The sequence below is a fragment of the Oncorhynchus tshawytscha genome, linkage group LG26 (assembly GCF_018296145.1).
Source record: "Oncorhynchus tshawytscha isolate Ot180627B linkage group LG26, Otsh_v2.0, whole genome shotgun sequence".
Lineage (NCBI taxonomy): Eukaryota > Metazoa > Chordata > Actinopteri > Salmoniformes > Salmonidae > Oncorhynchus > Oncorhynchus tshawytscha.
In genome coordinates this window covers 589,285-615,984 of record NC_056454.1, presented here as the reverse complement: position 1 = coordinate 615,984, position 26,700 = coordinate 589,285, and the positions used below count along the sequence as shown (strand labels likewise).

Genomic DNA, 26,700 nt, shown 5'->3' with positions numbered 1-26,700 from the left:
AGGTGTGCATTCTTAAGGAAATTTGTGGAATTTCTTTCCTTTCTCAATGCATTTGAGCCAATCAGTTGTGATGTGACAAGGTAGCAGTGGTATACAGAAGATATCCCTATTTGGTAAAAGACCAAGTCCATATTATGGCAAGAACAGCTCAAATAAGCAAAGAGAAACGACAGTCCATCATTACGTTAAGACATGAAGGTCAGTCAATCCGGAAAATGTCAAGAACTTTCAAAGTTTCTTCAAGTGCAGTCGCAAAAACCATCAAGCGCTATGATGAAACTGGCTCTCATGAGGATCGACAGAGGAAAGGAAGACCCAGAGTTACCTCTTCGGAGGTTATTAGAGTTACCAGCCCAAATAAATGCTTCACAGTTCAAGTAACAGACACATCTCAACATCAACTGTTCAGAGGAGACTCTGAATCAGGCCTTCATGGTCGAATTGCTGCAAAGAAACCACTACTAAAGGACACCAATAAGAAGAAGAGACTTGCTTGGGTCAAGAAACACGAGCATTAGACCAGTGGAAAATGTCCTTTGGTATGGAGTCCAAATTGGAGATTTTTGGTTCCAACCGCTGTGTCTTTGTGAGACACGGTGTGGGTTAACGGATGATCTCTTCATATGTATTTCCCACCATAAAGCATGGAGGAGGAGGTTTTATGGTGTGGGGGGTGCTTTGTTTGTGACACTGTCTGTGATTTATTTAGAATCCACACTTAACCATCATGGCTACCACAGCATTCTACAGCGATACGCCATCCCATCTGGTTTTCGCTTAGTGGGACTATCATTTGTTTTTCAACAGGACAATGATCCAACACACCTCCAGGCTGTGTAAGAGCTACTTTGCAAAGAAGGAGAGTGATGGAGTGCTTCATCAGATGACCTGGCTTCCACAATCCCCCAACCTCAACCCAATTGAGATGGTTTAGGATGAGTCAGACTAGAGGTGAAGGAAAAGCAGCCAACAAGTGCTCAGCATATGTGGAAACTCCTTCAAGACTATTGGAAAAGCATTCCAGGTGAAGCTGGTTGAGAGAATGCCAAGAGTGTGCAAAGTTGTCAAGGCAAAGGGTGGCTATTTGAAGAATCTGAAATATAAATATATTTGGATTTGTTTAACACTTTTTTGGTTACTACATGATTCCATATGTGTGTTATTTCATAGTTTTGATGTCTTCACTATTATTCTACAATGTAGAAAATAGTTAAAAAAATAAAGAGAAACCCTTGAATGAGTAGGTTTACTACAACTTTTGACCTGTAGTGTATGTCTATCAGTGGCGTGATAACATGGTGTCTTAACACAGCATTTAGGTCACACACGGGCCCAATTCACAGGGGACCAGAGGCAGGAGGAGCTAAACTCACACAAATAGGACACTTTCTCCGAATTTAGTCCTTTCTCTTTCTCTCGCTCTATAATCTGCAGCTAACCACGTTTACACTAGCCTTCCTGGCCATCCGTTAGAGGATTTAACTGTGTCACACGGGCTTTTCCAAGATGAATGTTTCTAAGCTGGTCTCTAGCATGCATTTAATCTCCACAGGACCTCACCAAATGGAAGAACCGTCGCAAGAGCGTCAACTCTGATATTGTGAAGAAGAAAGAGGAGAGGGAGCAGATTGAGCAGACCACAGAGAGCAGCGGAGGAGGGAGCGGTGGTTTCCTGAGGTCCATCCGGAGGTAAGAGTGACACCTGAGGACAGGTAGACACGAGGGTCAATACGTTCATTTGGGCACTCAATGTAAAAAACCTATGGAAAACAAATGAGGGTTTCTTACTGGACGTGTTGAGTTGATCCCTCCCTGTTCTTCCATTTGGTGCATTATGAACATGACAGTGGGGACAGGTAGATACCTAGGTTGAATACATACAGGTCTGGACATGAAACAGTTCCTTCTTTTAAATCCATGTGCTGCAGGAAACTACATTGTTAATATGACAAAACTGTCTGGCTAGGTGATGCCAATTACCACGTTGATTAGTAATCATCTAACAATAACCTATGTAATTAAAGGTGGCAGATAGCCTAGTGGTTAAGAGCATTGGGCCAGCAACCGAAAAGTCACTGGTTCACAATCCTCAAGGTGTTAATGAAATATGTCCTTGACGGTGCAGTTTTGGTTTGCCTGGTACAAGGGCAAACTCCAAGCCAAAATCAAGCACAACTTGAATACTTTCAAGGATTTGACATGTATTTGACCCTGCTCTAGTACAGTACATATTAGGTTTACTATACTGAGGAAAGGGCACACACTACAAATGGCAAGGTGCAGATTGACTGAATGTAAGAAGGAATCCTCACAATGACTGAAAAATATGCTGCTAGAGTAGACACCTTCAAGGACAAATCCTGCCTGTTTATAGTTACTATGCTCTCTTTATACTTTTAACACACAGATACCAAATGATATTTGGACTAGCCATGCTCCTACAAGGAACACGTCCTTCCATTTTTACAGACAATTAGAAACATAATTCATTGATTGTAGATGTTTTACTACGTTTTAAGTATTTTGTCATCAGAATTCTCATCAGTATTTTTAGACGTGTGTATTCACTCTCACTCAAAACTGTCCTCTTACTGTATATGTACTGATTGCACCAACGCACATGTGTCGATGAAAATGCAGACACAGATACAGGACCATACAAAGTCTTGTGTTGTACACAGACTTTTGTGGAGACTTTTGCCCTGAGAGACTGTTAGTCAATAATTGTCTCTCTGCTAAGTGTGAAAGTGTAGTATAATCGTGGCTTTAATCCTGCCTCCCCTCTACCCCCTCTTTGTTTTATTTTGCCCTGTGTCCCTTTCAACCTTCATCCACCTTTCACCCATTTTTTACCCATCCTCGCTTCCTCTCTCTCTCTCTCTCTCTCTCTCTCTCTCTCTCTCTCTCTCTCTCTCTCTCACGCATTATACCTCGTAATCCCTTTCCCCTCTCTCCCCTTCCCCTCTCTCTCTCCCTTCCTCCCTCTCTTCCCTCTCTCCTTCACTGTCCTCCCTTTTTCCTCCATCCCTCTCTCTCTTCCATTCCCACAGCTCCATCGGCAGTCGTCTCAACTCCCTCGCCGCCCTGGACCAGGACGTGTTTGAAGACTCCGCTCCGGTCCTCCAAACCCGTACCCTCCCCCCCAGGAGCTACACCATCGACTATCCCTACACCCCCGTTGAGCGCCCCAGTCCCACACCCCCTCCGTGCCCCACCTGAGAGAGGAGGACCCCGCCCCCACCACAGCAACCGACAGGGCCTACTCACCCTCCAGGGGTGACATGAGAAATAGTAGTGACCGTCCCTGCGGTTCAGGTAGCGACATCACAAACAACACTACCACCATCGGTCGTACCTCCAACTACAACCGCTACGTTCCGACCCCCTCGGAGAGAGCCCGACCCCCTCGGAGAGAGCCCCGACCCCCTCGGAGAGAGCCCCGACCCCCTCGGAGAGAGCCCCGACCCCCTCGGAGAGAGCCCCGACCCCTCGGAGAGAGTCCCGACCCCCTCGGAGAGAGCCCCAAGCCCGACCTTGCGGTACACCAGCGCAGCCAAGATGGAGGAGACCTCCAGCACCACCACCACCCCCAGCTTCCTCCCAAAACTACCCGAGCCCAGGCGCCCGTGGGCAGGCAAGGTGGCTGAAGAAGTGACCACTTCCACTGGTGGTGGTTCTCTGTACAAACTACAGCCACTGTACAACTCGGTGGCAATGGAGCAGAAGCCTGTGCCTCCCAGTGTGTCTCGGGTTTCTGCCTCTCTCCCCAGGAGCTACATGAAATCGGATAGTGCTCGCCTCACCTCTGTCATCACGCCACGGCCCTTCGGGAGCCAGTCCACCTGCGTCGCATCGCTGCCACGCGCCTACACTGTGAGTACTGTAGTATACTGTAATATTACCACCAGTTTTGTCTGTGTGTGTAGTTGTTTGTTACATCAGGACTGCTCTCTGCAGAAATAGCTTTTTAGGACATCTAGACTAGAGGAGTTGGGTGATATACTTCAATGGCTGTGTACTGGGTCATGTTCATTAGGACACGCAACATAAAACAAATGTAAAACAAATGAAAATGTCAGTTTCTTATTAGAGTTCAGATAATCGTTCCCTGTTTTGACTGTTTTCCTCCATTTGGTGCATAATGAACATGACCTAAGACTGTAAGAAAGTTGTGTTGTTTGTTGCATTGTGGTCTATTTCCAATGTAGTAGTTGCTTACACCAACTAGCCTGATCTGTGTACCTTAGGGGAGTAACAGTTCACCAAACCCACGGTTCGGTACGTTTTGCGGTTTTGGGGTCACGGTTCAGTTTTGGTACACTTTAAAATTAACTGCCATTCACAATGTTCCTTGCATTGTCTTTTGTGACCGGATTGTTATGTTGGACCTCACAAGTTTCCACTCTGATGCTGCATTTGTAACCATGTGGGAGGGCGGAATTGACCAGTTGTGAAGTCTTAAATACCAGTCGGATGCATTCATGTTATTTGACACAGCCAACAAGCTGTGTCAACCACAAACTAAACGTACAGCTATCATGCTTGTAAACAAATGATAGAATTTTAAAAAACACATTAACACTACAACTGCTAAAGCAGGCATTTTGACTGCTCGGGAATGTTAAAAAAACACATTAACACTACAACTGCTAAAGCAGGCATTTTGACTGCTCGGGAATGTAAAAAAAAATTAACACTTATTCTGCAGGCATTTAAGCTCGGGAATGTTTAAAAACACATTAACACTCCTTCCTTGCACATTTTGACTGCATGGGAATGTAAAAAACACATTATAACACACTGCTAAAGCAGGCATTTTTGTTAGAATAAAAACACATTAATATCACTAAAGCAGGCAACTTGAGTTATAACCAGTTACAACTGAAGGGCATGTCATTTTTTGAATGGTTTTCCATTAACGTTACAACTGCTAAAGCAGGCATTTTCCTTCGGGAATGCTAAAAAACCTTAACACTCAACTGCTAAAGCAGGCATTTTGAGTGGAAGGTGCAGGCATTTTGCCCAGTTGATTAATCACTGCTAAAGCAGGCATTTTGACTGCATGGGAATGTTAAAAAACACATTAAACTAATTTTTCTCACATGAAAAACAGATTATTAAGTCAGTGGCCTCCTTCCTTGAGTTAGACAGTGAGAGCATGCGTTAGAATCTTAATATACAATAGAAGAGTTATAACCAGTTATAGAAGGGCATGTCATTTTTGAATGGTTTAGCGCTGCTACAACATCCGAATGGAAAATGATGCCCTGATGGTGGGGAAGAAACTGAATCAACATCTCAAAGATTATTCTTTTTCTGAGCCTACACCTCAGGGGCTTTTCTGTTAGCCTACAACATCCGAATGGGGCTTTTCTGAAGCCTGACACATCTCGGGGGCTTCTTTTTCTGAGCCTACACCTCAGGGGCTTTTCTGAGCCTACACCTCGGGGGCTTTTCTGAGCCTACACCTCGGGGGCTTTTCTGAGCCTACACCTCAGGGGCTTTTCTGACCCTACACCTCGGGGGCTTTTCTGAGCCTACACCTTGTGGGCCTAAACCGCAAAAATATAGAACAATGCGCACTAAGCAGGTTCCCGCGCCACCGCCATATGAAACATCGAGAGAGGAAGGAACGGCACCCTTTAGATAGAAAAAGCCGGTGACAAAATGTCATCACTGAGAGAGCTCCCTATGTCTCAAGTAAAAAACAACATCAGCGACGCACTCACCAGCTTACCTTGTTTGTGTCATGGACAGCACATCAGGGACTGTGGCTGAGGCGCAAAGGGAGCAAGGAGAGCAAGGAGACACTGCCTGGGATCTATCTGTTGATGAGCTGGAAGCGTTCATTTCAATGTCCATGGAAGATTGCCCATGGAGGATTCGGTGGAAAGAGCATGTGATATGTAGAGCTTCTGGTCAGACATGTATGGGATATATTTCTTTGGAGAAACCATGTCAGTTCAGAAAGATCATGTGTTACCTCCGTTTTGATGACAAGAAACGAAAGCGCGACGCCTGGAAACCAACAAATTCGCCCTGGTATTCGATGTATAAATAATTGACTTATTTTACTGTTGTCATACCGACACTTATATTCATAATACCATTATGGTATTATGCTGATTTTCACCATCAAGCACACTTGACGCTTATAATGATGTTTTCGGCATTTGACAGCATGTCTTGCGTCTTGGTGGTTGAGGTATTTTTTGTATTTTGTCGTTATAAAAATAAGCTGTCACCATTTTTCCAATATGTATGCTTTCTGTTTCATAGTTGTAACAAAGGCAGTCTATGAATACAATATATTAAACACTAGAAGTCTTGTTTTTTGTTGTTGTTGTGTGTTTTATTTATTATAGCCTATAGTAACAAAATAATGGAAATGCTATTGTTATTTAAAAAATAATGGTGTTCTAATATTACCTAAGACCTTCATAAGCACAACCAAATCATTATTTTTGCGATAACATATATGAAATGTAATAATTACACTGTTAATAATGTGTTGTTGCATTTACCTGTCAAATGCTGTTCTAGAGGCCATTTCCTTAGTCACACTGGGGAAACAGTGCAGAAATACCATATTTACATAAGTATTCAGACCCTTTGATATGAGATTTGAAGTTGAGCTCAGGTGCATCCAGTTTCCATTGATCATCCTTGACGTGTTCCTACAACTTGATTGGAGTCCACCTGTGCTCTATTCCTTTTTAACCTAAAAAACTCCCTAGTCATTGCCTATGACAACCATACCCATAGCATGATACAGCCACCACCATGCTTGAAAACATGAAGAGTGATGTTGGATTTGCTCAACGCTTTGAATTCAGGACACATTTTATGCAGTTTTACTTTTTACTGCCTTGTTGCGAACAGGATGCATGTTTGGGAATATTTGTATTCTGTACAGACTTCCTTCTTCTCACTCTGTCATTTATGTTAGTATTGTGGAGTAACTACAATGTTGTTGATCCATCCTCAGTTAGTATTGTGGAGTAACTACAATGTTGTTGATCCATCCTCAGTTTTCTCCTATCGCAGCCATTAAACTCTGTCAGTCACCAATGGCCTCATGGTGAAATAATTGAGTGGTTTGCTTTCTCTCGGGCAACTGAGTTAGGAAGGCTGCCTGTGTCTTTGTAGTGACTGGGTATATTGATACCCCATCCAAAGTGTAATTAGTAACTTCACCGTGCTCAAAGGGATATTCATTGTCAGCTTTTTCTTTTGACCCATTTACCAATTTGTGCCCTCCTTTGCGAGGCATTGGAAAACCTTGGTGTTTGTGCTTGAGTCTATGTTAATAATTTCACTGCTCAACTGAGAGACCTTACAGATAATTGTATGTGTGTGGTACACACATTCAAAAACCATTTTAAACACTATTATTGCACACAGATTGAGTCTATGCAACTTATGTGACTTCTTAAACAATGTTTTATTCCTGAACTTACAGTATTTAGGGTTTCCATAACACAGGGATTGAATGCTTATTGACTGTAGACATTTCAACTTTTCATTTTGAATTAATTAGTAAAAAATTCTAAAAACACAATTCCCCTTTGACGTTATGGGGTATTGTAGGCCAGTGACACAAAATGTCAATGTAATATATTTTTTAAAGGCTGTAAAAGGTCTGAAGGATCTGTAAATATAGGCTCCTTGTTAACCATATAAATATTGACTCCTCAGAAAAGTGTGAACGGCGAGTTGGATGTCACCCAGAAGTCGTCGGCCCCCAGCCGCTATAGCCAGGTCATGACCTCCGAGGACGAGGCACGTTCCCACTCCAACTCTGCCAACAGCAGTGGAGGAGAGGAAGAGGAGGAGGAGGAAGAAGAAAAGAGAGAGAGGGTAAGGGGAGTGAACCCCACACTGGTCCCTACCCTGGCCCCATCTCCTGTCCCTCCTCAGGCCAGGAGTCCTTTCACTGCACTCCAGCCCCCGAAAGTGGCCTCCTCAGCCCCGGTCAGTCCTGTACCTGCAAAGGACACAAACAAGGTAGGCTTAGATTTTGGTTGCTGTCAAGCCCCCCAAAAAAAAACAACACTGAACTAAACTTAAACAACTTAAACCAAATATAACGTATTTCGAAAAAATATGATGGCCTATATATTTTTTTATAATATAATCTTTGAGAACACCAAAATAAAGCTAAACAGTCAGGGGAATTAAAAATTCAATGAATTTAACAGTATTGTTTTTTAAATTAAGTTTGAGCAAAATAACACAGCATTAGCCATGGCAAAATGCATAGATTTGCAGGAAATTATATTTAAAACTGCTAAATGTTCTCTCAGCTACATGGCGGAATGTGTAGAATTTCTGGAAATTGGCTTAAAGTTTTATGTTTTAAACATGAGGATGGGGGGCCTCTTAAATGTTCAAACTAATTCATCCGCACCGACTGCGCCCATTGCCGCGCCACTAGGAAAAAACCTGATTAGGCAGATAAGATACATTCTTAATGAGTGTGTTTGTGTGTTGTGTAGGAGAGCTACGCTGACATGCGGATCAGTCTCAACCAGAAGCCCAACAGCAGTCGAGACTTTGGCTTCCAGACTGAGTGGGACTCCACTGGAGCACACGTCACCTCCATCCAACCAGGTAACACACACACACACACACACACACACACACACACACACACACACACACACACACACACACACACACACACACACACACACACACACACACACACACACACACGGTGACAACTTCCACATTATATACTGTAGTGTTTTTGCAGACATGACTGAAGTATCTTTAGAATTCACTATAGTGTTTTGCGGACATGACTAGTGTGTTGTAGTAACACCTGCTGACTAGGGTTAGCTAAAATGGCAGACCAGACTATGACAGTTACTGTTTAATGAGGGGAACACCTCAAACAGAACATAAGACAGTCTCAACCAGAAGCCCAACAGCAGTCGGGTGCAAACAACAAACAGTGCAGCTATTCCCTCCGCAAGGCTATTAAACAAGCTAAGCGTCAGTACAGAGACAAAGTAGAATCTCAATTCAACGGCTCAGACACAAGAGGCATGTGGCAGGGTCTACAGTCAATCACGGACTACAGGAAGAAATCCAGCCCAGTCACGGACCAGGATGTCTTGCTCCCAGGCAGACTAAATAACTTTTTTGCCCGCTTTGAGGACAATACAGTGCCACTGACACGGCCTGCAATGAAAACATGCGGTCTCTCCTTCACTGCAGCCGAGGTGAGTAAGACATTTAAACGTGTTAACCCTCGCAAGGCTGCAGGCCCAGACGGCATCCCCAGCCGCTCCCTCAGAGCATGCGCAGACCAGCTGGCCGGTGTGTTTACGGACATATTCAATCAATCCCTATACCAGTCTGCTGTTCCCACATGCTTCAAGAGTGCCACCATTGTTCCTGTTCCCAAGAAAGCTAAGGTAACTGAGCTAAACGACTAACGCCCCGTAGCACTCACATCCGTCATCATGAAGTGCTTTGAGAGACTAGTCAAGGACCATATCACCTCCACCCTACCTGACACCCTAGACCCACTCCAATTTGCTTACCGCCCAAATAGGTCCACAGACGATGCAATCTCAACCACACTGCACACTGCCCTAACCCATCTGGACAAGAGGAATACCTTGTGAGAATGCTGTTCATCGACTACAGCTCGGCATTCAACACCATAGTACCCTCCAAGCTCGTCATCAAGCTCGAGACCCTGGGTCTCGACCCCGCCCTGTGCAACTGGGTACTGGACTTCCTGACGGGCCGCCCCCAGGTGGTGAGGGTAGGCAACAACATCTCCTCCCCGCTGATCCTCAACACTGGGGCCCCACAAGGGTGCGTTCTGAGCCCTCTCCTGTACTCCCTGTTCACCCACGACTGCGTGGCCACGCACGCCTCCAACTCAATCATCAAGTTTGCGGACGACACAACAGTGGTAGGCTTGATTACCAACAATGACGAGACGGCCTACAGGGAGGAGGTGAGGGCCCTCGGAGTGTGGTGTCAGGAAAATAACCTCACACTCAACGTCAACAAAACTAAGGAGATGATTGTGGACTTCAGGAAACAGCAGAGGGAACACCCCTATCCACATCGATGGAACAGTAGTGGAGAGGGTAGCAAGTTTTAAGGTCCTCGGCATACACATCACAGACAAACTGAATTGGTCCACTCACACAGACAGCATCGTGAGGAAGGCGCAGCAGCGCCTCTTCAACCTCAGGAGGCTGAAGAAATTCGGCTTGTCACCAAAAGCACTCACAAACTTCTACAGATGCACAATCGAGAGCATCCTGGCGGGCTGCATCACCGCCTGGTACGGCAACTGCTCCGCCCTCAACCGTAAGGCTCTCCAGAGGGTAGTGAGGTCTGCACAACGCATCACCGGGGGCAAACTACCTGCCCTCCAGGACACCTACACCACCCGATGTTACAGGAAGGCCATAAAGATCATCAAGGACATCAACCACCCGAGCCACTGCCTGTTCACCCCGCTATCATCCAGAAGGCGAGGTCAGTACAGGTGCATCAAAGCTGGGACCGAGAGACTGAAAAACAGCTTCTATCTCAAGGCCATCAGACTGTTAAACAGCCACCACTAACATTGAGTGGCTGCTGCCAACACACTGACACTGACACTGACTCAACTCCAGCCACTTTAATAATGGGAATTGATGGGAAATTATGTAAATATATCACTAGCCACTTTAAACAATGCTACCTTATATAATGTTTACATACCCTACATTATTCATCTCATATGCATACGTATATACTGTACTCTATATCATCGACTGCATCCTTATGTAATACATGTATCACTAGCCACTTTAACTATGCCACTTTGTTTACATACTCATCTCATATGTATATACTGTACTCGATATCAGCTACTGTATCTTGCCTATGCTGCTCTGAACCATCACTCATTCATATATCCTTATGTACATATTCTTTATCCCCTTACACTGTGTATAAGACAGTAGTTTTGGAATTGTTAGTTAGATTACTTGTTGGTTATTACTGCATTGTCGGAACTAGAAGCACAAGCATTTCGCTACACTCGCATTAACATCTGCTAACCATGTGTATGTGACAAATAAAATTTGATTTGATTTGATTTGACACCGGTTCATAACAGACCACCTATTGAGTTGGGTCAACAGTTCTGAGCAATGCAATGGACCAGACAACACCTTAGCAAACATATACATTTTTTATTACAATTGTAACATTAGACAGGTTATAGGTCCATAAAAGGGAAACCGTACACAGAAAGATATAAAGAACAAGCAAAGTTTAAAAAAGCTTAAAGGATTAGGTTTGCTTGTTTGACAGATAAATGACACTCATTAACAAGCACACCAAAATGACTTCTCAGATCAGACACACTGGCTAGCACTGTTGTATGTCAGAAAGCTTTCAGAGATTCAGCTGACCAAGTTCACAAGATGACAAAAACAGTGCCATACAATACCTCTGAGGGTAGGAAATAAAGAACAGTTAACCACTGTATTTGCATAAACAATAGATATTTTAGAAATACATATTACTTTACTTAAAGACAGACTTTCACATGAGTACAGTAGACAGTGAAGAGGTAAGGGGGCAGGGGATCTCCATGAGTGGGAATGGAGGAAGTCTATGACATTAAAAAGGGCACTTACAACAACGAAAGGAATGTACAGTAATATCAGGCAAGTAACTATTCAAATTTTGGGTAATTTTACAACATGACATTCAACAGTTGTGACACGACAACAGTTATTTTTTAATTTTACCTTTATTTAACTAGGCAAGTCAGTTAAGAACAAATTCTTACTTTCAATGACAGCCTAGGAACAGTGGGTTAACTGCCTCGTTCAGGGGCAGAATGACAGATTTGTACCTTGTCAGCTCGGGGATTCGATCTTGCAACCTTTCGGTTACTAGCCCAACACTCTCACCGCTAGGCTACCCTGCCGCCCCAAATGTACTTATAACATCCAGTGCAGTTGGGGCAGAGGTCAGTTGTGAGTGAATGTATCAATGTCCTCTGTTTTTAGTCTATGCAGTATAATGGACTGACTAGTTCAAATGTGTGTGATGTGAGAATGTATGTGCATGTGATCCTTTTAATGTAAGGTGATGCCAAATTAAAATGTCCATCCTGGATGGACAGTTTTATCCTATTCTACATGACAGATTTGATACCATTGATTTGATTCTATTCCAGCCATTACAATGAGCCCTGTATTTCAGTCAGGCACTGCTGGTGTTCTTCAGTTCGTGAGCTAGTAGGACCCGATGGGACCAAGTAACAGAGCATGTGACAGGCCTTATGTAGGGCAGCCTCTATCTGGGTCAGATCTGCTGGCCCTGCCTCTCTCTAGCCTATATATATATATATGTACTAAGGAATCACTTGGCTATCGCTGCACCACTGAAAAAGGTACTGATGCCACTCTGTGCACAAAATGGTGGAATCGCTGTTTCTAGTTATGGTAACGGTGATGTTCGCATTCATGCTTATACTGTAGGTTAGGTTTGCCCTAATTTGCTATGGGAGTAGCTGTCACCTGTTGTCATACCACCCCATCAGTGCAGATGAGGGAAGGAGACAAGAAGCAGAAGCCACTTTAAATAATTGAGATGGTTTATTGCAATCACTGCCTTGTCCTATCTCGGGCATGTCTTTTATAAAAATAATAATAATGTAAATTAATGTATTGAATATTCTAAACATACAATATACTTGCAGTGAAGCCACTCAACAACTACATCATACCAGTCATCCAACAGATTCCCATTCAGAGCTACACACAGAAGCATCCAGGGTCAATGCCCTGCTCAAGGGCACGTTGACCAATCTACCACCAGGCCAAAAAATGTGAACCCGAACCCTCCAAGATCCCCCCACAGTTCCCCAATAGCTGTCCCTCAAACATTCGAGACCCCTCCCACAGTCTCCCCCCTCCCAATAAGAAAAATCTAAAATACAGGTAATTCCATTCCCCACCCTCAAGAACCTCCCAATACACCAACAACCAAGGGAATGAACTAAAGAGAAAAAAGGAAAAGACAGAAGAAAACATCATGGAAAAACATTATAAAACTAAATAATACATTTAAATCAAAGGACATCAAGGACAACTAAAATCATAACAGTAATGCCAACTGTATATGTTTGTGTGCATGTCTGGCACTATTACATGTATGTGTGTGTTCTTGTATGTGTTTATTTGAATGAGAGTGTGTGTATATGCATGTGTACAGACACGTGCACTGCATCAGCCTCAGGCAAACTGGCATTAGTTGTAAAAACACTGCCCCTCAGTGTCACTCAAACTTACTTTTATGTTATGTTTTATTTAGACTTTATTTTTTTACTTTTATCTTTGACCATCATTCTATCTCCCACACATCAACACTCCCACTTGTCTCCAATTCCACATACCAACCCTCAGCTTCCCTCAGCCCATCCCACCTATCTCTGCTGGCCACCCACTTTGGGTTTTTACGCAACACATATCTTTCAAATATGCTGTGATGTTTAGGAAACAATTTCAATCTATCTAATTGAATAGAATCCACAGTACTATTTCTAGGGTCAATTTTAGATCAATGTTATGCATTTTCAGCCATTTCTGAACCTGAGACCAGAAACAGGCTACCTGAGGGCAATACCAAAATAAATGGTTTATTGATTCTGTATCCTCACAACAAAATCTCCAGAGCTTCGATGATTTTAAGCCCCAAATATTCAACATTTTGTTGATGGCAAAAATTCTATAAAGTCATTTTAGCTGAAAAGCACTAAGTCTTGAATATTGCGTTGTTTTATATATCAATTCAAACACCCTGTACCATGGAATCGGTACATCAAAAATCTCTTCCCAACTATTTTGCAATCTGTATGGTACAGTTGTCAACATCCTGGTCCTCAAATGAAACTGGTATACTTTCCTATTTATGCTATTTTTATTCCTCTGCCAGTTTTGATCCTTTATATTGGGCAGACAGACCAGTTCCCTACCTCCTCCCGCTGCCACCTGCCTCCTCCATTTTTGGGGTAATGCTGTAATCAATTGGTTGTACTCTTGGATTGCGCAGACCTTTCAGTACAATTCTGATAACTCCATGAAGGACATAACTCTACCATTCCAATATACAATATCATTTAAGAACAAAATACCCTTTAAAACATCTTTCCCATAAATACAGGTGTTTTATCAACCAACACATTTGAGTTCAGACATAATATGTGTTGTAATATTTGTTCTATCTTTTCAGGGGGTGAAATTGAAATTGTAGCCAGCTCTGCAATGCTTGTTTGAAAAAGAGAGATACTTTGAAAAAATTATCATTTTCAGTTAATTGAAAATGAGACATGGCAATCTGCACAAAGGCAAAAAGGCCATTTTTAAACAATGGATGAGCTTTTCTGATTAATCGACTTGAGAACTATTTAGGGTTCAAATAAAACTTTTGAATGAGTGAAGCTTTTAGAGAGAACTTTAGTGCTTTTATATTTAATAATCTCAACCCACCCAAATCATATTCATTATATAGATAGGCACGTTTTATTATGTCTGGTTTAGCGTCCCAGATAAAGTTAAATATTCTTTGCTCAAATCATTTGAAAAACAAATAATCAGGAGTAGGCAGCGCCATAAGTAAGTGAGTAAACTGAGATATGACTAAGTAGTTAATCAGGGCAATTTTTCCATAATGAGACCTCTCTTTGGTTGCAGGATCTTGTCTATTTTTACAAGTGTTTTTATTGAAATTCATTGTGCAGAGCTTATTTAAATCTTTTGTGATATGAATACTGAGTATGTCTACTTCACCATCAGCCCATTTTATAGGTAAACTGCAGAGAAATGTAAAAGTTGTATTTTTTAAAGATCCAATACGTAATATTGTACACTTATCATAATTAGGTTTTAGTCCAGACAGTACAGAAAAGTTATCTAGATCTTCAATGAGACATTGCAGGGATCTAGCTTGCGGACTTAATATAAAACTTGAGTCATCGGCATACATGGACACTGTTTTTAAGCCTTGGATTTCTAATCCTCTAATGTTGTTATCTGATTTTAGTAGCTAGCATTTCGATGGCCATAACGAATAGACATGGTGACAGCGGACACCCTTGTTTAACTCCTCTTGACAATTCAAAACTCTCTAAGAAGTAGCCATTATTTACTATATTACACTTGGGGTTGCTATACATTATTTTTACCCATTTTATAAGAGAATTACCGAAATTGAAAAAATCCAGGCATTTAGAAATAAAATCCAGTCTTACTTTATCAAATGCCTTTTCAAAATCCGCTATAAAAACCATTCCTGGCTTCTTATATGTTTCATGATGTTTTATTATTTCTAGTAGTTGTCGTATATTATTTCCAATGTATCGTCCATGTAAAAAACCTGTCTGATCAGGATGAACACAACCTGGTAAAACCTTTTTAATTCTGAGAGCTATGCATTTTGCTAGTATTTTTGCATCACAACATTGAAGTGTAAGGGGCCTCCAGGTTTTTAGATTAGACCCGGTCTTTATATTTACCATCTGGGTCTTGTTTTAATAATAGAGAAATCAGACCTTCCAGCTGAGTACCTGACAGACTACCAGTTCTATAGGAGTAGTTAAAACAATCTAGCAATGGAGCTTTTAGTATATCAAAAAATACTTGATATACCTCTCCCGGTATGCCATCAAGTCCTGGTGAAAGGATTTAATAACCTTAATTGCCTCAAAAAGTTATTCTTGTGTAATTTGGCCTTCACACTGATCTTTCTGTACATTTGTTAATTTTCCATTTTTTATATTATTTGGAAAGAATTCCTTACCATAATCTTCCTTCAGTGGGGAGAGGATGAGACGGAAAAGAGAACATCTGCCTCAAAATATTATTTGGAGAATCATAGATGACTCCGTCTTTAGTAACAAGTTTCTGCAAATTCTTTTCTCGGGCATGTCTTTCTATTGTGACATCTTACCCTTATCTTGAACTCTACATTGCTACTCTGACACCTGTCCTCCACCCCCTGTGCCCTCCACATTACATTAGCTATATCAGAACCCTGTCTATCTGACCTCTCTGCCCATCTCTGTGCCCCCCAGGCAGCCCAGCGGAGCTGTGCCAACTGCAGGTTGGAGACGAGGTGCTGGCGGTGAGCGGGCACAGGGTGGCAGAGATGAGCTACGGCGAGTGGAAGACCAGCACAGAGCAGGCCCTGCAGCAGGGCAGCCTCACCATGGACATACGTCGCCACGGCAGGAACAGTGAGTAGACGACTGGAGAGAGAGAGAGAGAGTGTGCGGGCGTGTGTGTGCGTGCGTGCAAATGTGAGTGTGGTTGTTGGTTTGAGGCACGTCGAGAATTTGTATTTTTAGTGTCAGTGTTGTTTTTGTTTGTTGTGTTGGTAAACTATTGTGCCACATTGAATTGGTCAGTAAATTGTTGTGCTCAATTATTTCCTGGCAGTTTAATTATAATTTCATTGTTTTAATAGTTTTCTAGTCTCTTCTGGGATAAAATCAAATCAAGTTTATTGATCGCGTACACAGATTTGTAGGTGTTATAGCAGGTGCAGCAAAATGCTTGTTACTAGCTCCAATAGCACAGTAGAATGTCTAGGAAATACAATACAAATACACAATCTAAAAATCTGATCAAGAAATGTCAAATCGAGTCCTATTAACAATTCAAAGTAGATATATTAGAGTGAGCAGTGTCAGAGTCCAGAATATAAATATGTGGTCTGTATAGACCGTATATCATTTGGAAAAGAAAAGGGTATGCCCAGTAATAGGTATAGTAGAATGAGCTATCTCAAGAATACAGTATATACATCCACAGTGATTAAACAACAGTATATTAACAGTATATGAAGTCACCAGTGTTCAATGTCTCTACAGTATATACATGGGGCATTAGTCTCAAGGTGCAGGACAGAGTACCGGGCAGGTAGCCGTTAGTGATGGCTGTTCAACAGTCTGATGGCCTGGTGATAGAAGCTGTTTCTCAGTCCCGGCTCTGATGCACCTGTACCGTCTCTGTCTGCTAGATGGTAGCAGAGTGAACAGACCGTGGCTTGGGTGGCTGAGGTCCTTAAGGATAACCTTTTAGTTAGTGATATGGGAGCTCAGTTTTGTCTGTCTGTCTGTTTTACTTTTCGTCTGCCTGTGTTTCAGTACTTCTGTTTCTTTCTTCCCTTCTCTGTCTGTTTGTGTGTGTTTGTTTCTGAATGTTTATCTCTGTCTGTTTCTGTCTTCCCTATTTAGAGTATGTTTTCCCCAACAGGCTTACACATGCTATTATAACACGATTACACCACCGAAACATTAATCAGTCTATTACGTTGCATAATAGACACTTTTGCAGGAGAGTGTGTAAGCCTGTTGGTAAATCCTAGGGGTTTGTAGATTGTGCATGGGTTGGGAAGGTGGTTTCTAAATCCTCCCGCTGTTTTTGTGAATAACAAAACATTCTTATTTTCCCTTCCAAGCTGTAGCGTCTGTACTTTGTCCTATAGTTGTATAGTAGTACTTTTAAAGTACCTTTCCTAATATTGTGCTTTCACGCACACACACATACTCTCTCTTACACACATATATTGTCTTTCACTCTCTCAAACACACCCCCCCTTTGATTCTTTGCCATTGTCATGTGTCTGCGATGTTCAGACTGGGACAGAGACCTACCTTCCCTGCCGTGCAAAAGCCATAAGACCATCAATCTGACCAGTATGAATCATCATCCAACACTTATAGGTTCCCCCAACACAGCCACGGTTAACTCAACCACCAGCTTGGCTTTCACATCTCAGGGATCCATAGAAACCACCAAGGAAATCGCCATCCAACAAATCATTGTGAGTTTTACACGAAGACCTCATGGTGTTGATAGTGTTCAAGTGTTTCTTCTTAGCTTTCTTATCTTACTCACAAATACCCAGATAAGATATTGCATTATCACAAAGTTGCAAATATGTTGTGAAACGGTTGGTAAGGTCATTGATATAGGACATAATTGCAAAAAACTGTTGATTTTTGTTAGTTGCAAGATCACACTTAATAACATGTATTGATTAAACCCCAAACAGTTCTCAACAAGCTTTTCCTTCCTCTTGTTGCAGGATGTGGCATCCATTGGAGTGAATGGAGGTTCCCGTGACAAGACGGTGACCATGAAAAACAAAGGTAAAGAGCATAGAGCAGAGATACTAACCAGAGTGTTTATGACTAGCCTTTAATAACATCAACAAGCTTGAGAAAGCAGTGACAACATTCTCTCCTTGGGACTGTATGTGTTTATGATGGTGAAATGCTCATTGCTCAATTATGTACTGATGATATTATGATGTTCTGTTTGCTTATAATGTTGGATATGTTTGTGTGAGCATTTTGGAAAGAGCTGGCCTGAGCTTATATAAATTTGTTTTTATTTGGAGTGTGACAATGTAATCCTAATGAAATTGTCATGTTTTCAGTGGGGGATGATGTAGATTTTGATAGATGTTACCAATGCCATGAAACTGTAGAAGCTATTACTTCAATGTTTCTCTCCCAGCTCCTCCCTTACACTCTGTGTTCCTGTTCTGATTTCTCCATCTCTCACGTAGAGTCTGTAGAACCCATATCTTTGAAAAACTTAAAACGGAGGTCGGAGTTTTTTGAACAAGGTAAAAAAGGCCCTGACTGCCCTGGTTTTGGTGACGGGTTATTATCAATAGTCTGTGTTATTATCAGGAGGCTGGGTGCTCTGGGTTTCCATCTCTTTCTCTCTATTCCCAGTGGTTCTCCTATGGACCTACCTGGTATAAAGGTTTTTGGCTCAACTATGACTTAACCTAATCATTATGATCAATTGTTTTTTAAATTTAGATGATTACAGGAAGGTTGAGAGAAAAAAGTTGAATACTCAGCAGTTCCTCAGGGCTCCGTGTTGGGCCCGCTGCTTTTTTTGTTTTTGTTGTTTGTTTTTAGGTTGTCTTTGAAGCCAATGCCTTTTTCCGTCCCCCCCTTTTTCCGACTGCATGTTTGCATTGATGGCAGCTTTGCATACTCTTGGCATTCTCTCAACCAGCTTCACCTGGAATGCTTTTCCAACTGTCTTTAAGGAGTTCCCATATATGCTGAGCACTTGTTGGCTGCTTTTCCTTCACTCTGCGGTCCAACTCATCCCAAACCATCTCAATTGGGTTATGGTTGTGTGATTGTTGAGGTTAGGTCATCTGATGCAGCACTCAATTGCTCTCCTTCTTGGTCAAATAGCCCTTACACAGCCTGGAGGAGTGTTGGCTCATTGTCCTGTTGAAAACAAATGATAGTCCCACTAAGCGCAAACCAGATGGGATGGCGTATCGTTGCAGAATGCTGTGGTAGCCATGCTGGTTAAGTGTGCCTTTAATTCTAAATAAATAACTGACAGTGTCACCAGCAAAGCACCATCACACCTCCTTCTCCATGCTTTATGGTGGGAACTACGTCTCACAAAGACGTAGCGGTTGGAACCAAAAATCTTGGACTCATCAGACCATAGGACAAATTTCCACCCTTCTAATGTCCATTGCTTGTTTTCTTGGCCCAAGTAAGTCTCTTCTTATTATTGGTGTCCTTTAATAGTTATTTCTTTGCAGAAATTCAACCATGAAGGCCTGATTCACACAGTTTTCTCTGAACAGTTGATGTTGAGATGTGTCTGTTACTTGAACACTGTGAAGCATTTATTTGGGCTGCAATTTCTGAGGCTGGTAACTCTATCTTATCCTCTGCAGCAGAGGTAACTCTGGGTCTTCCTTTCCTGTGGCTGTCCTCATGAGAGCCAGTTTCATCATAGCGCTTGATGGTTTTACTTTCAAAGTTCTTGACATTTTCAAAATTTAGTGTCCTTCATGACTTAAAACCTCTTAGCGTCCCCTGAGACGTCTGCGTCCCACCCAGCCATCTGGAAATGCAAATGCGCTACGCCAAATGCTAATAGCACTCGTTAAATCTCAAACGTTCATTAAAACACACATGCAGGGTACTGAATTAAAGCTACACTCGTTGTGAATCTAGCCAACAAGTCAGATTTTTTAAATGCTTTTCGGCGAAAGCATGAGAAGCTATTATCTGATAGCATGCAACACCCCGAAATACCTGAAGGCGACGTAAACAAAATAATTAGCGTAGCCGGCGCTACACAAATAGCAGAAATAAAATATAAAACATTCATTACCTTTGACGAGCTTCTTTGTTGGCACTCCTATATGTCCCATAAACATCACTATTGGGTCTTTTTTTCGATTAAATCGGTCCATATATACCCTAAATATCGACCTATGAAAACTGTGTGATCCATAAAAAAACACCGTTTGAAAACGCTACGTCATTTTTTTAAATAAAAAAAGTCGACGATAGGTATTAGTAAACGATAATAATCTATCAAATTGATCACGGGGCGATGTGTATTCAATAGCTCCACGTCTTCAAATCATGTTCGGAAATCTCTCTTCCAAAACTTCCTGTCGGAGACCGGATGGAAAGGGGTCTCTCTTCTTCGTTTGACCAAGAAACAACGTCCAGGCAATTGACAAGACTGGCGACATCCTGTGGAAGCTGTTGGATTTGCAATCTAAGCCCCATTTAATTTGGTCTCCCATAGACAATACATGCAAGTGGCGCATTGATATTTTTTTCAGTTTTCAGTGATCCGTTTTTCTTGCGCTTTTCGATGAGACACACGCTCTGTTATAGTCACAGACGTGATTTAACCAGTTTTAGAAGCGTGAGAGTGTTTTCTATCCACACATACTAATCATATGCATATACTATATTCCTGGCATGAGTAGCAGGACGCTGAAATGTTGCGCGATTTTTAACAGAATGTTCTAAAAAGTAGGGGGTAGGCTTAACAGGCTTTAGATAATGATGGACTGTCGTTTCTCTTTGCTTATTTGAGCTGTTCTTGCCTTAATATGGACTTGGTCTTTTACCAAATAGGGCTATTTTCTGTATACCAACCCTACCTTGTCACATCACAACTGATTGGCTCAAACACATTAAGAAGGAAAGAAATTCCACTATTTAACTTTTAACAAGGCACACCTGTTAATTGAAATGCATTCCAGGTGACTACCTCATGAAGCTTGTTGAGAGAATGCCAAGAGTGTGCAAAGCTGTCATCAAGGCAAAGGGTGGCTACTTTCAAGAATCTCACCTAAAATATATTTTGATTTGTTTAACACCTTTTGGTTACTACATGATTCCATGTGAGTAATTTCATAGTTCTGATGACTTCACTATTATTCTACAGTGCAGAAAGTAGTAAAAAATAAAGAAAACCCCTTGAATGAGTAGGTGTCCAAACCTTTAACTGGTACTGAAAGTACCAAATAATGTAATTTCCCCCTTTTTGTTTTTGCATACAATTTAGCCTATTTATTTGATACAGTCATATTTACTCCTTTAGCGAGGATGTCAATAATTTCAGACCTCACTGTACGTGCATCTATGGCTCTTAAGCCTGAAAAGTTATACTATCACAAGTCTGACTCAGGTGCCATGTGTAGTCAGGTGTGTGGTATAGTATGTTGGTGTGATGTCCAGGTGTCACACATTGGCTCCCCTCCCACTCAACCTTGCATGCTGTGCTGTGCTATGCTGGTGCTCTTGTGTTTTTACTAATAGCCAATGCTTCTGCATGCATCAATATATCAACATGATTTTTGGTGACTTATTTATATTTTTGTGTGCTATTCCTGTTTGCATCTTGTGCATGCTTGTTGTGATCTGTTTAAAAATGATTTTATTTTCATAAGATGTTAATACACTGATCTAGTTAGTGTGATGTGCTTTGGTACCACACCAAAAGTATGTTGGTACCTACCATGCAGTATGTTGGTACCTACTATTTGACAGAATATCAAAGACTGGTATTCTGTCAAATAATATTCTCCTTGTGGCATTATTGGCAACACTGGAGGTGAATTTAAAAAACACAATTTGTTTGCTTCAGGCTTGATTTTAAAACATCTCCAATTATAGCTGAGGGTTTGGTTCAAGTTTAAACACCATTTAATAGTTTAAAAAGTTTAAACACTAAAATCCTAGGTGCCAGTCTGTGTCCGCTTTAGCAAACTCTTCAGTTGTCTTGACAAACGTGGTAATGATGTAGTATTTTGGAATTTAAAAACAGTGCAGCATACTGAATGATGTATACCACTCTGAGATATAACTGTAAACATTAGAGCTATTTGATTATGTTTATTATTTTTTCAAGGAGGATCAGATTCTGCGATATCAGATGTAAGTAATACTATTTAAAAAAAAATTAATGTTGTTTTCTAAAAACCAGTGGTTGGGGTTTTTGCTCTCAACTGCGTTCTCAAGCATGACAGCTTCTTTGTGAGTGACATCTTTACTGTGTGGAATAGTTATGGGTTATTTAACTACCACCCGAGGGGCAGGATCCGTTGCTCCCTTAAACTCCTTGATTACCCAGTTACCTTGACTACAGGGCAGAGCATTCCCCAACCTTTGTGTCGTTGAGTATTGTACAATGAACAATCTTTGAAACTGGATGATGATTATGATAACTTGAGTGGACTGAATCGTCTGCAGCTCACTTTGAAAAGGCGCACTGAAGGAATAACCTACTGTGGAACAGTTCAAGTACAAGTTTGTACTTCTCATCTTAGTCATAGAAACTGAAATACTGTACATGGGTAGCACGTTAATACATAAACGATGAAACAATGAAATAAAAAACAAGTGAAATGTATGAAAATATGTATAAGGGTTGGGGAAACCCAAATAGTTTTTGTTGATTGAATTACTTGTATTCAAGCATCAGATAGGGGGAAAGAATGTTGTTATTAGTGTAATGGCAGGATAAGTTTGACCTATAAAGGCAATGTCTCTCTTCCGTCAGATGCCCGTTCCCTCCATCGCTCCCTCTAACCACTGGTCCTGGGACCTGGAGGAGGAGCGCCGGAGGCAGGAGAAGTGGCAGAAAGAGCAGGAGCGACTTCTACAGGTGAAACACTGTAGTGGGTGTTGGTGGTGGGGTTGTTATGATGTGTATGTATGCACATGTGTGTGGGCTCATGTGTGTGGGCTCATGTGTGTGGGCTCATGTGTGTGGGCTCATGTGCATCTGTGTCCACAGTAGAACATTTGGTTCCACCTTACATTACATAGACCTTGCTTCAAAAGGTGTCCAACCTGACCCCTGCAGAGCAGCTGTAGACTAAAGGCCAAGGCTCGTTGTTCCTCCACTCTATATTCCCCACAGGTCAAACAGCCTAATTTCTTCGTGAGATGGATAGATTTTCTGCCAAGCTTCTACCCAAGTTCACCTACTTTGGGGGACGTAGCTGGAGTATAGAGCTTGTAAAAACAAACTGAGCGGTTTGAGGTGAAACATCTGGGATTGTTTCTGTTTTCATGGTCAGGAGTTAGGTAGACTCCTGTAAGTCTTGGATCTTATGTAATTCGTCTAGCTTGTCTTCCTATTGCCCTTTGTTGGGTTTTGGTAGACTAAAATATGGCAATTTCTTCCTTGTCAGGATTTCAGGGATGTCGGTTGTTGTATGAGCGAAGGCACTTTACCTACTGTGAAATTATACTGAACAAAAATATAAACACAACATGTAAAGTGTTGGTCCCATGTTTCATGAGCTGAAATAGAAGATCCCAGAAATGTTCTAAAAGCACAAAAACCTTATTTCTCTCAAATTTTGTGCACAAATTTGTTAACACCCCTGTTAGTGAGCATTTTTCCTTTGCCAAGATAATCCATCCACCTGACAGGTGTGTCATATCAAGAAGCGGATTAAAAAGCATCATCATTACACAGGTGTACCTTGTGCTGTGGACAATAAAAGGCCACTGTAAAACGTGCAGTTTTCTCACATAGCACAATGCGACAGATGTCTCAAGTTTTGAAGGAGTGTGCAATTGGTATGCTGACTGCAGGAATGTCCACCAGAGCTGTTGCCAGAGAATTTGTTAATTTCTCTACCATATGCCGTTTGCAACATCGTTTTAGAGAATTTGGCAGTAGGTCCGCAGACCATGTGTAACCATGCCAGCCCAGGACCTCCACATCCGGCTTTTTCACCTGCGGGATCATCTGTGATCAGCCACCCAGACAGCTAATGAAACTGAGTAGTATTTCTGTCTGTAATAAAACCTTTTGTAGGGAGAAACTCATTCTGATTGGCTTGGTCTGGCTCCCCAGTGGGTGGGCCTGGCTTGGAAGTGCGTGGGCCTAGCCCCTCCCAGCCCACCCGTGGCTGTCCCCCTGCCCAGTCATGAGAAATCCATAGATTAGGGCCTAAGGAATTTATTTCAGTTGACAGATTTCCTTATATGAACGAACTGTAACGCAGTAAAATCTTTGAAATTGTTGCATTTATATTTATGTTCAGTATATGTTTGTCACGAAAGCTAGGAGTGGTGGGTGTGGAGTCAGACGCAGAGAGCAAAGCTTCCAATGTAGACATATTTATTCAGCTGGGTCTAGCCAACATACAGGCACAAGGACCAATAAACAGTTAAGTCCCCCAAAACCAGGCAAATAACGAACAGCAAAAATACGTATAAGCAAAACGAAAATCTACCACTGACAGAGAGGATTAAGCCCGCACAAAAGCAGGCGGGCCCTGGAAGTCAAATCAAATCAAATTTATTTGTCACATACACATGGTTAGCAGATGTTAATGCGAGTGTAGCGAAATGCTTGTGCTTCTAGTTCCGACAATGCAGTAATAACCAACGAGTAATCTAACCTAACAATTCCAAAACTACTACCTTATACACACAAGTGTAAAGGGATAAAGAATATGTACATAAAGATATGAATGAGTGATGATGGTACAGAAGGCAGTAGATAGGCAAGATGCAGATAGATGGTATGTAAACAAAGTGGCATAGTTTAAAGTGGCTAGTGATACATATACATAAAGATGCAGTAGAGATGGATAATACATATACATATGAGATGGATAATGTAGAGTATGTAAACATTATATTAAGTAGCATTGTTTAAAGTGGCTAGTGATATATTTTACATCAATTTCCATCAATTCCCATTATTAAAGTGGCTGGAGTTGAGTCAGTGTGTTGGCAGCAACCACTCAATGTTAGTGGTGGCTGTTTAACAGTCTGATGGCCTTAAGATAGAAGCTGTTTTTCAGTCTCTCGGTCCCAGCTTTGATGCACCTGTACTGACCTCGCCTTCTGGATGATAGCGGGGTGAACAGGCAGTGGCTCGGGTGTTTGTTGTCCTTGATGATCTTTATGGCCTTCCTGTGACATCGGGTGGTGTAGGTGTCCTGGAGGGCAGGTAGTTTGCCCCCGGTGATGCGTTGTGCAGACCTCACTACCCTCTGGAGAGCCTTACGGTTGTGGGCGAAGCAGTTGTCGTACCAGGCGGTGATATAGCCCGACAGGATGCTCTCGATTGTGCATCTGTAGAAGTTTGAGTATTTTTGGTGACAAGCTGAATTTCTTCAGCCTCCTGAGGTTGAAGAGGCGCTGCAGCGCCTTCTTCACAATGCTGTGTGGGTGTTCCAATTAAGTTTGTCTGTGATGTGTACGCCGAGGAACTTAAAACGTACTACCCTCTCCACTACTGTCCCATCGATGTGGATAGGGGGGTGCTCCCTCTACTGTTTCCTGAAGCCCACAAGCCCAGTTGCACAGGGCGGGGTCGAGACCCAGGGTCTCGAGCTTGATGACAAGTTTGGAGGGTACTATGGTGTTAACTGCTGAGCTGTAGTCGATGAACAGCATTCTCACATAGGTATTCCTCTTGTCCAGATGGGTTAGGGCAGTGTGCAGTGTGGTTGAGATTGCATCGTCTGTGGACCTATTTGGGCGGTAAGCAAATTGGAGTGGGTCTAGGGTGTCAGGTAGGGTGGAGGTGATATGGTCCTTGACTAGTCTCTCAAAGCACTTCATGATGACGGAAGTGAGCGCTACGGGCGGTAGTCGTTTAGCTCAGTTACCTTAGCTTTCTTGGGAACAGGAACGATGGTGGCCCTCTTGAAGCATGTGGGAACAGCAGACTGGGATAAGGATTGATTGAATATGTCCGTAAACACACCAGCCAGCTGGTGCATGCTCTGAGGACGCGGCTGGGGATGCCGTCTGGGCATGCAGCCTAGCGAGGGTTAACACGTTTAAATGTTTTACTCACGTCGGCTGCAGTGAAGGAGAATTTAAATTGCCCCGAATTAACAACAAATAAGGTACGGGTGAAAACAATCAAGAAAAAAACAACAGAAAAGTAAAAGGAATCGGTGACGACGACCGCCGAGCGCCGCCCGAACAGGGAGAGGAGCCACCTTCGGTGGAAGTCGTGACCATATCTCAAATCAAATGATATTTGTCACATGCGCCAATGCCAACCCTTGTAGACTTGAAATGCTTACTTACAAGCCCTTTCCCAGTGATTTACAATTCAAAATTAGAAAGAAAACACGAGGAATAAAGTACAAAAAAATGTCATAAACAAGAATGAAGCTATATACAGGGAGTACCAGTAATACATAAATGTGCAAGGGTATGTGATTTTTGGACTTTCAGAAAGTATTCACACCCCTTGACTTTTTCCATAATTTGTTGTGTTACAGCCTGAATTTAAAATTGAATAAATTTAGATTTTTGGTCACTGGCCTACACACAATACCGCATAATGTCAAAGTGGAATTATGTTT

At 42.1% G+C, this 26,700-nt stretch overlaps 1 protein-coding gene across 1 annotated transcript in view; it reads left to right on the top strand.

Annotated features, from left to right (window-relative positions):
* Positions 1 to 26,700, top strand: part of lmo7a (LIM domain 7a) — a 111,680-nt gene that overhangs the window by 65,323 nt on the left and 19,657 nt on the right. The window contains exons 8-18 of the mRNA XM_042306929.1: positions 1,553 to 1,689; positions 3,051 to 3,217; positions 3,293 to 3,873; positions 7,699 to 8,007; positions 8,499 to 8,613; positions 16,112 to 16,273; positions 17,678 to 17,865; positions 18,130 to 18,193; positions 18,616 to 18,675; positions 22,257 to 22,282; positions 22,908 to 23,012. Coding sequence (XP_042162863.1) covers positions 1,553 to 1,689; positions 3,051 to 3,217; positions 3,293 to 3,873; positions 7,699 to 8,007; positions 8,499 to 8,613; positions 16,112 to 16,273; positions 17,678 to 17,865; positions 18,130 to 18,193; positions 18,616 to 18,675; positions 22,257 to 22,282; positions 22,908 to 23,012 — 1,914 coding nt within the window. The remainder of the gene's footprint in view (positions 1 to 1,552; positions 1,690 to 3,050; positions 3,218 to 3,292; positions 3,874 to 7,698; positions 8,008 to 8,498; positions 8,614 to 16,111; positions 16,274 to 17,677; positions 17,866 to 18,129; positions 18,194 to 18,615; positions 18,676 to 22,256; positions 22,283 to 22,907; positions 23,013 to 26,700) is intronic.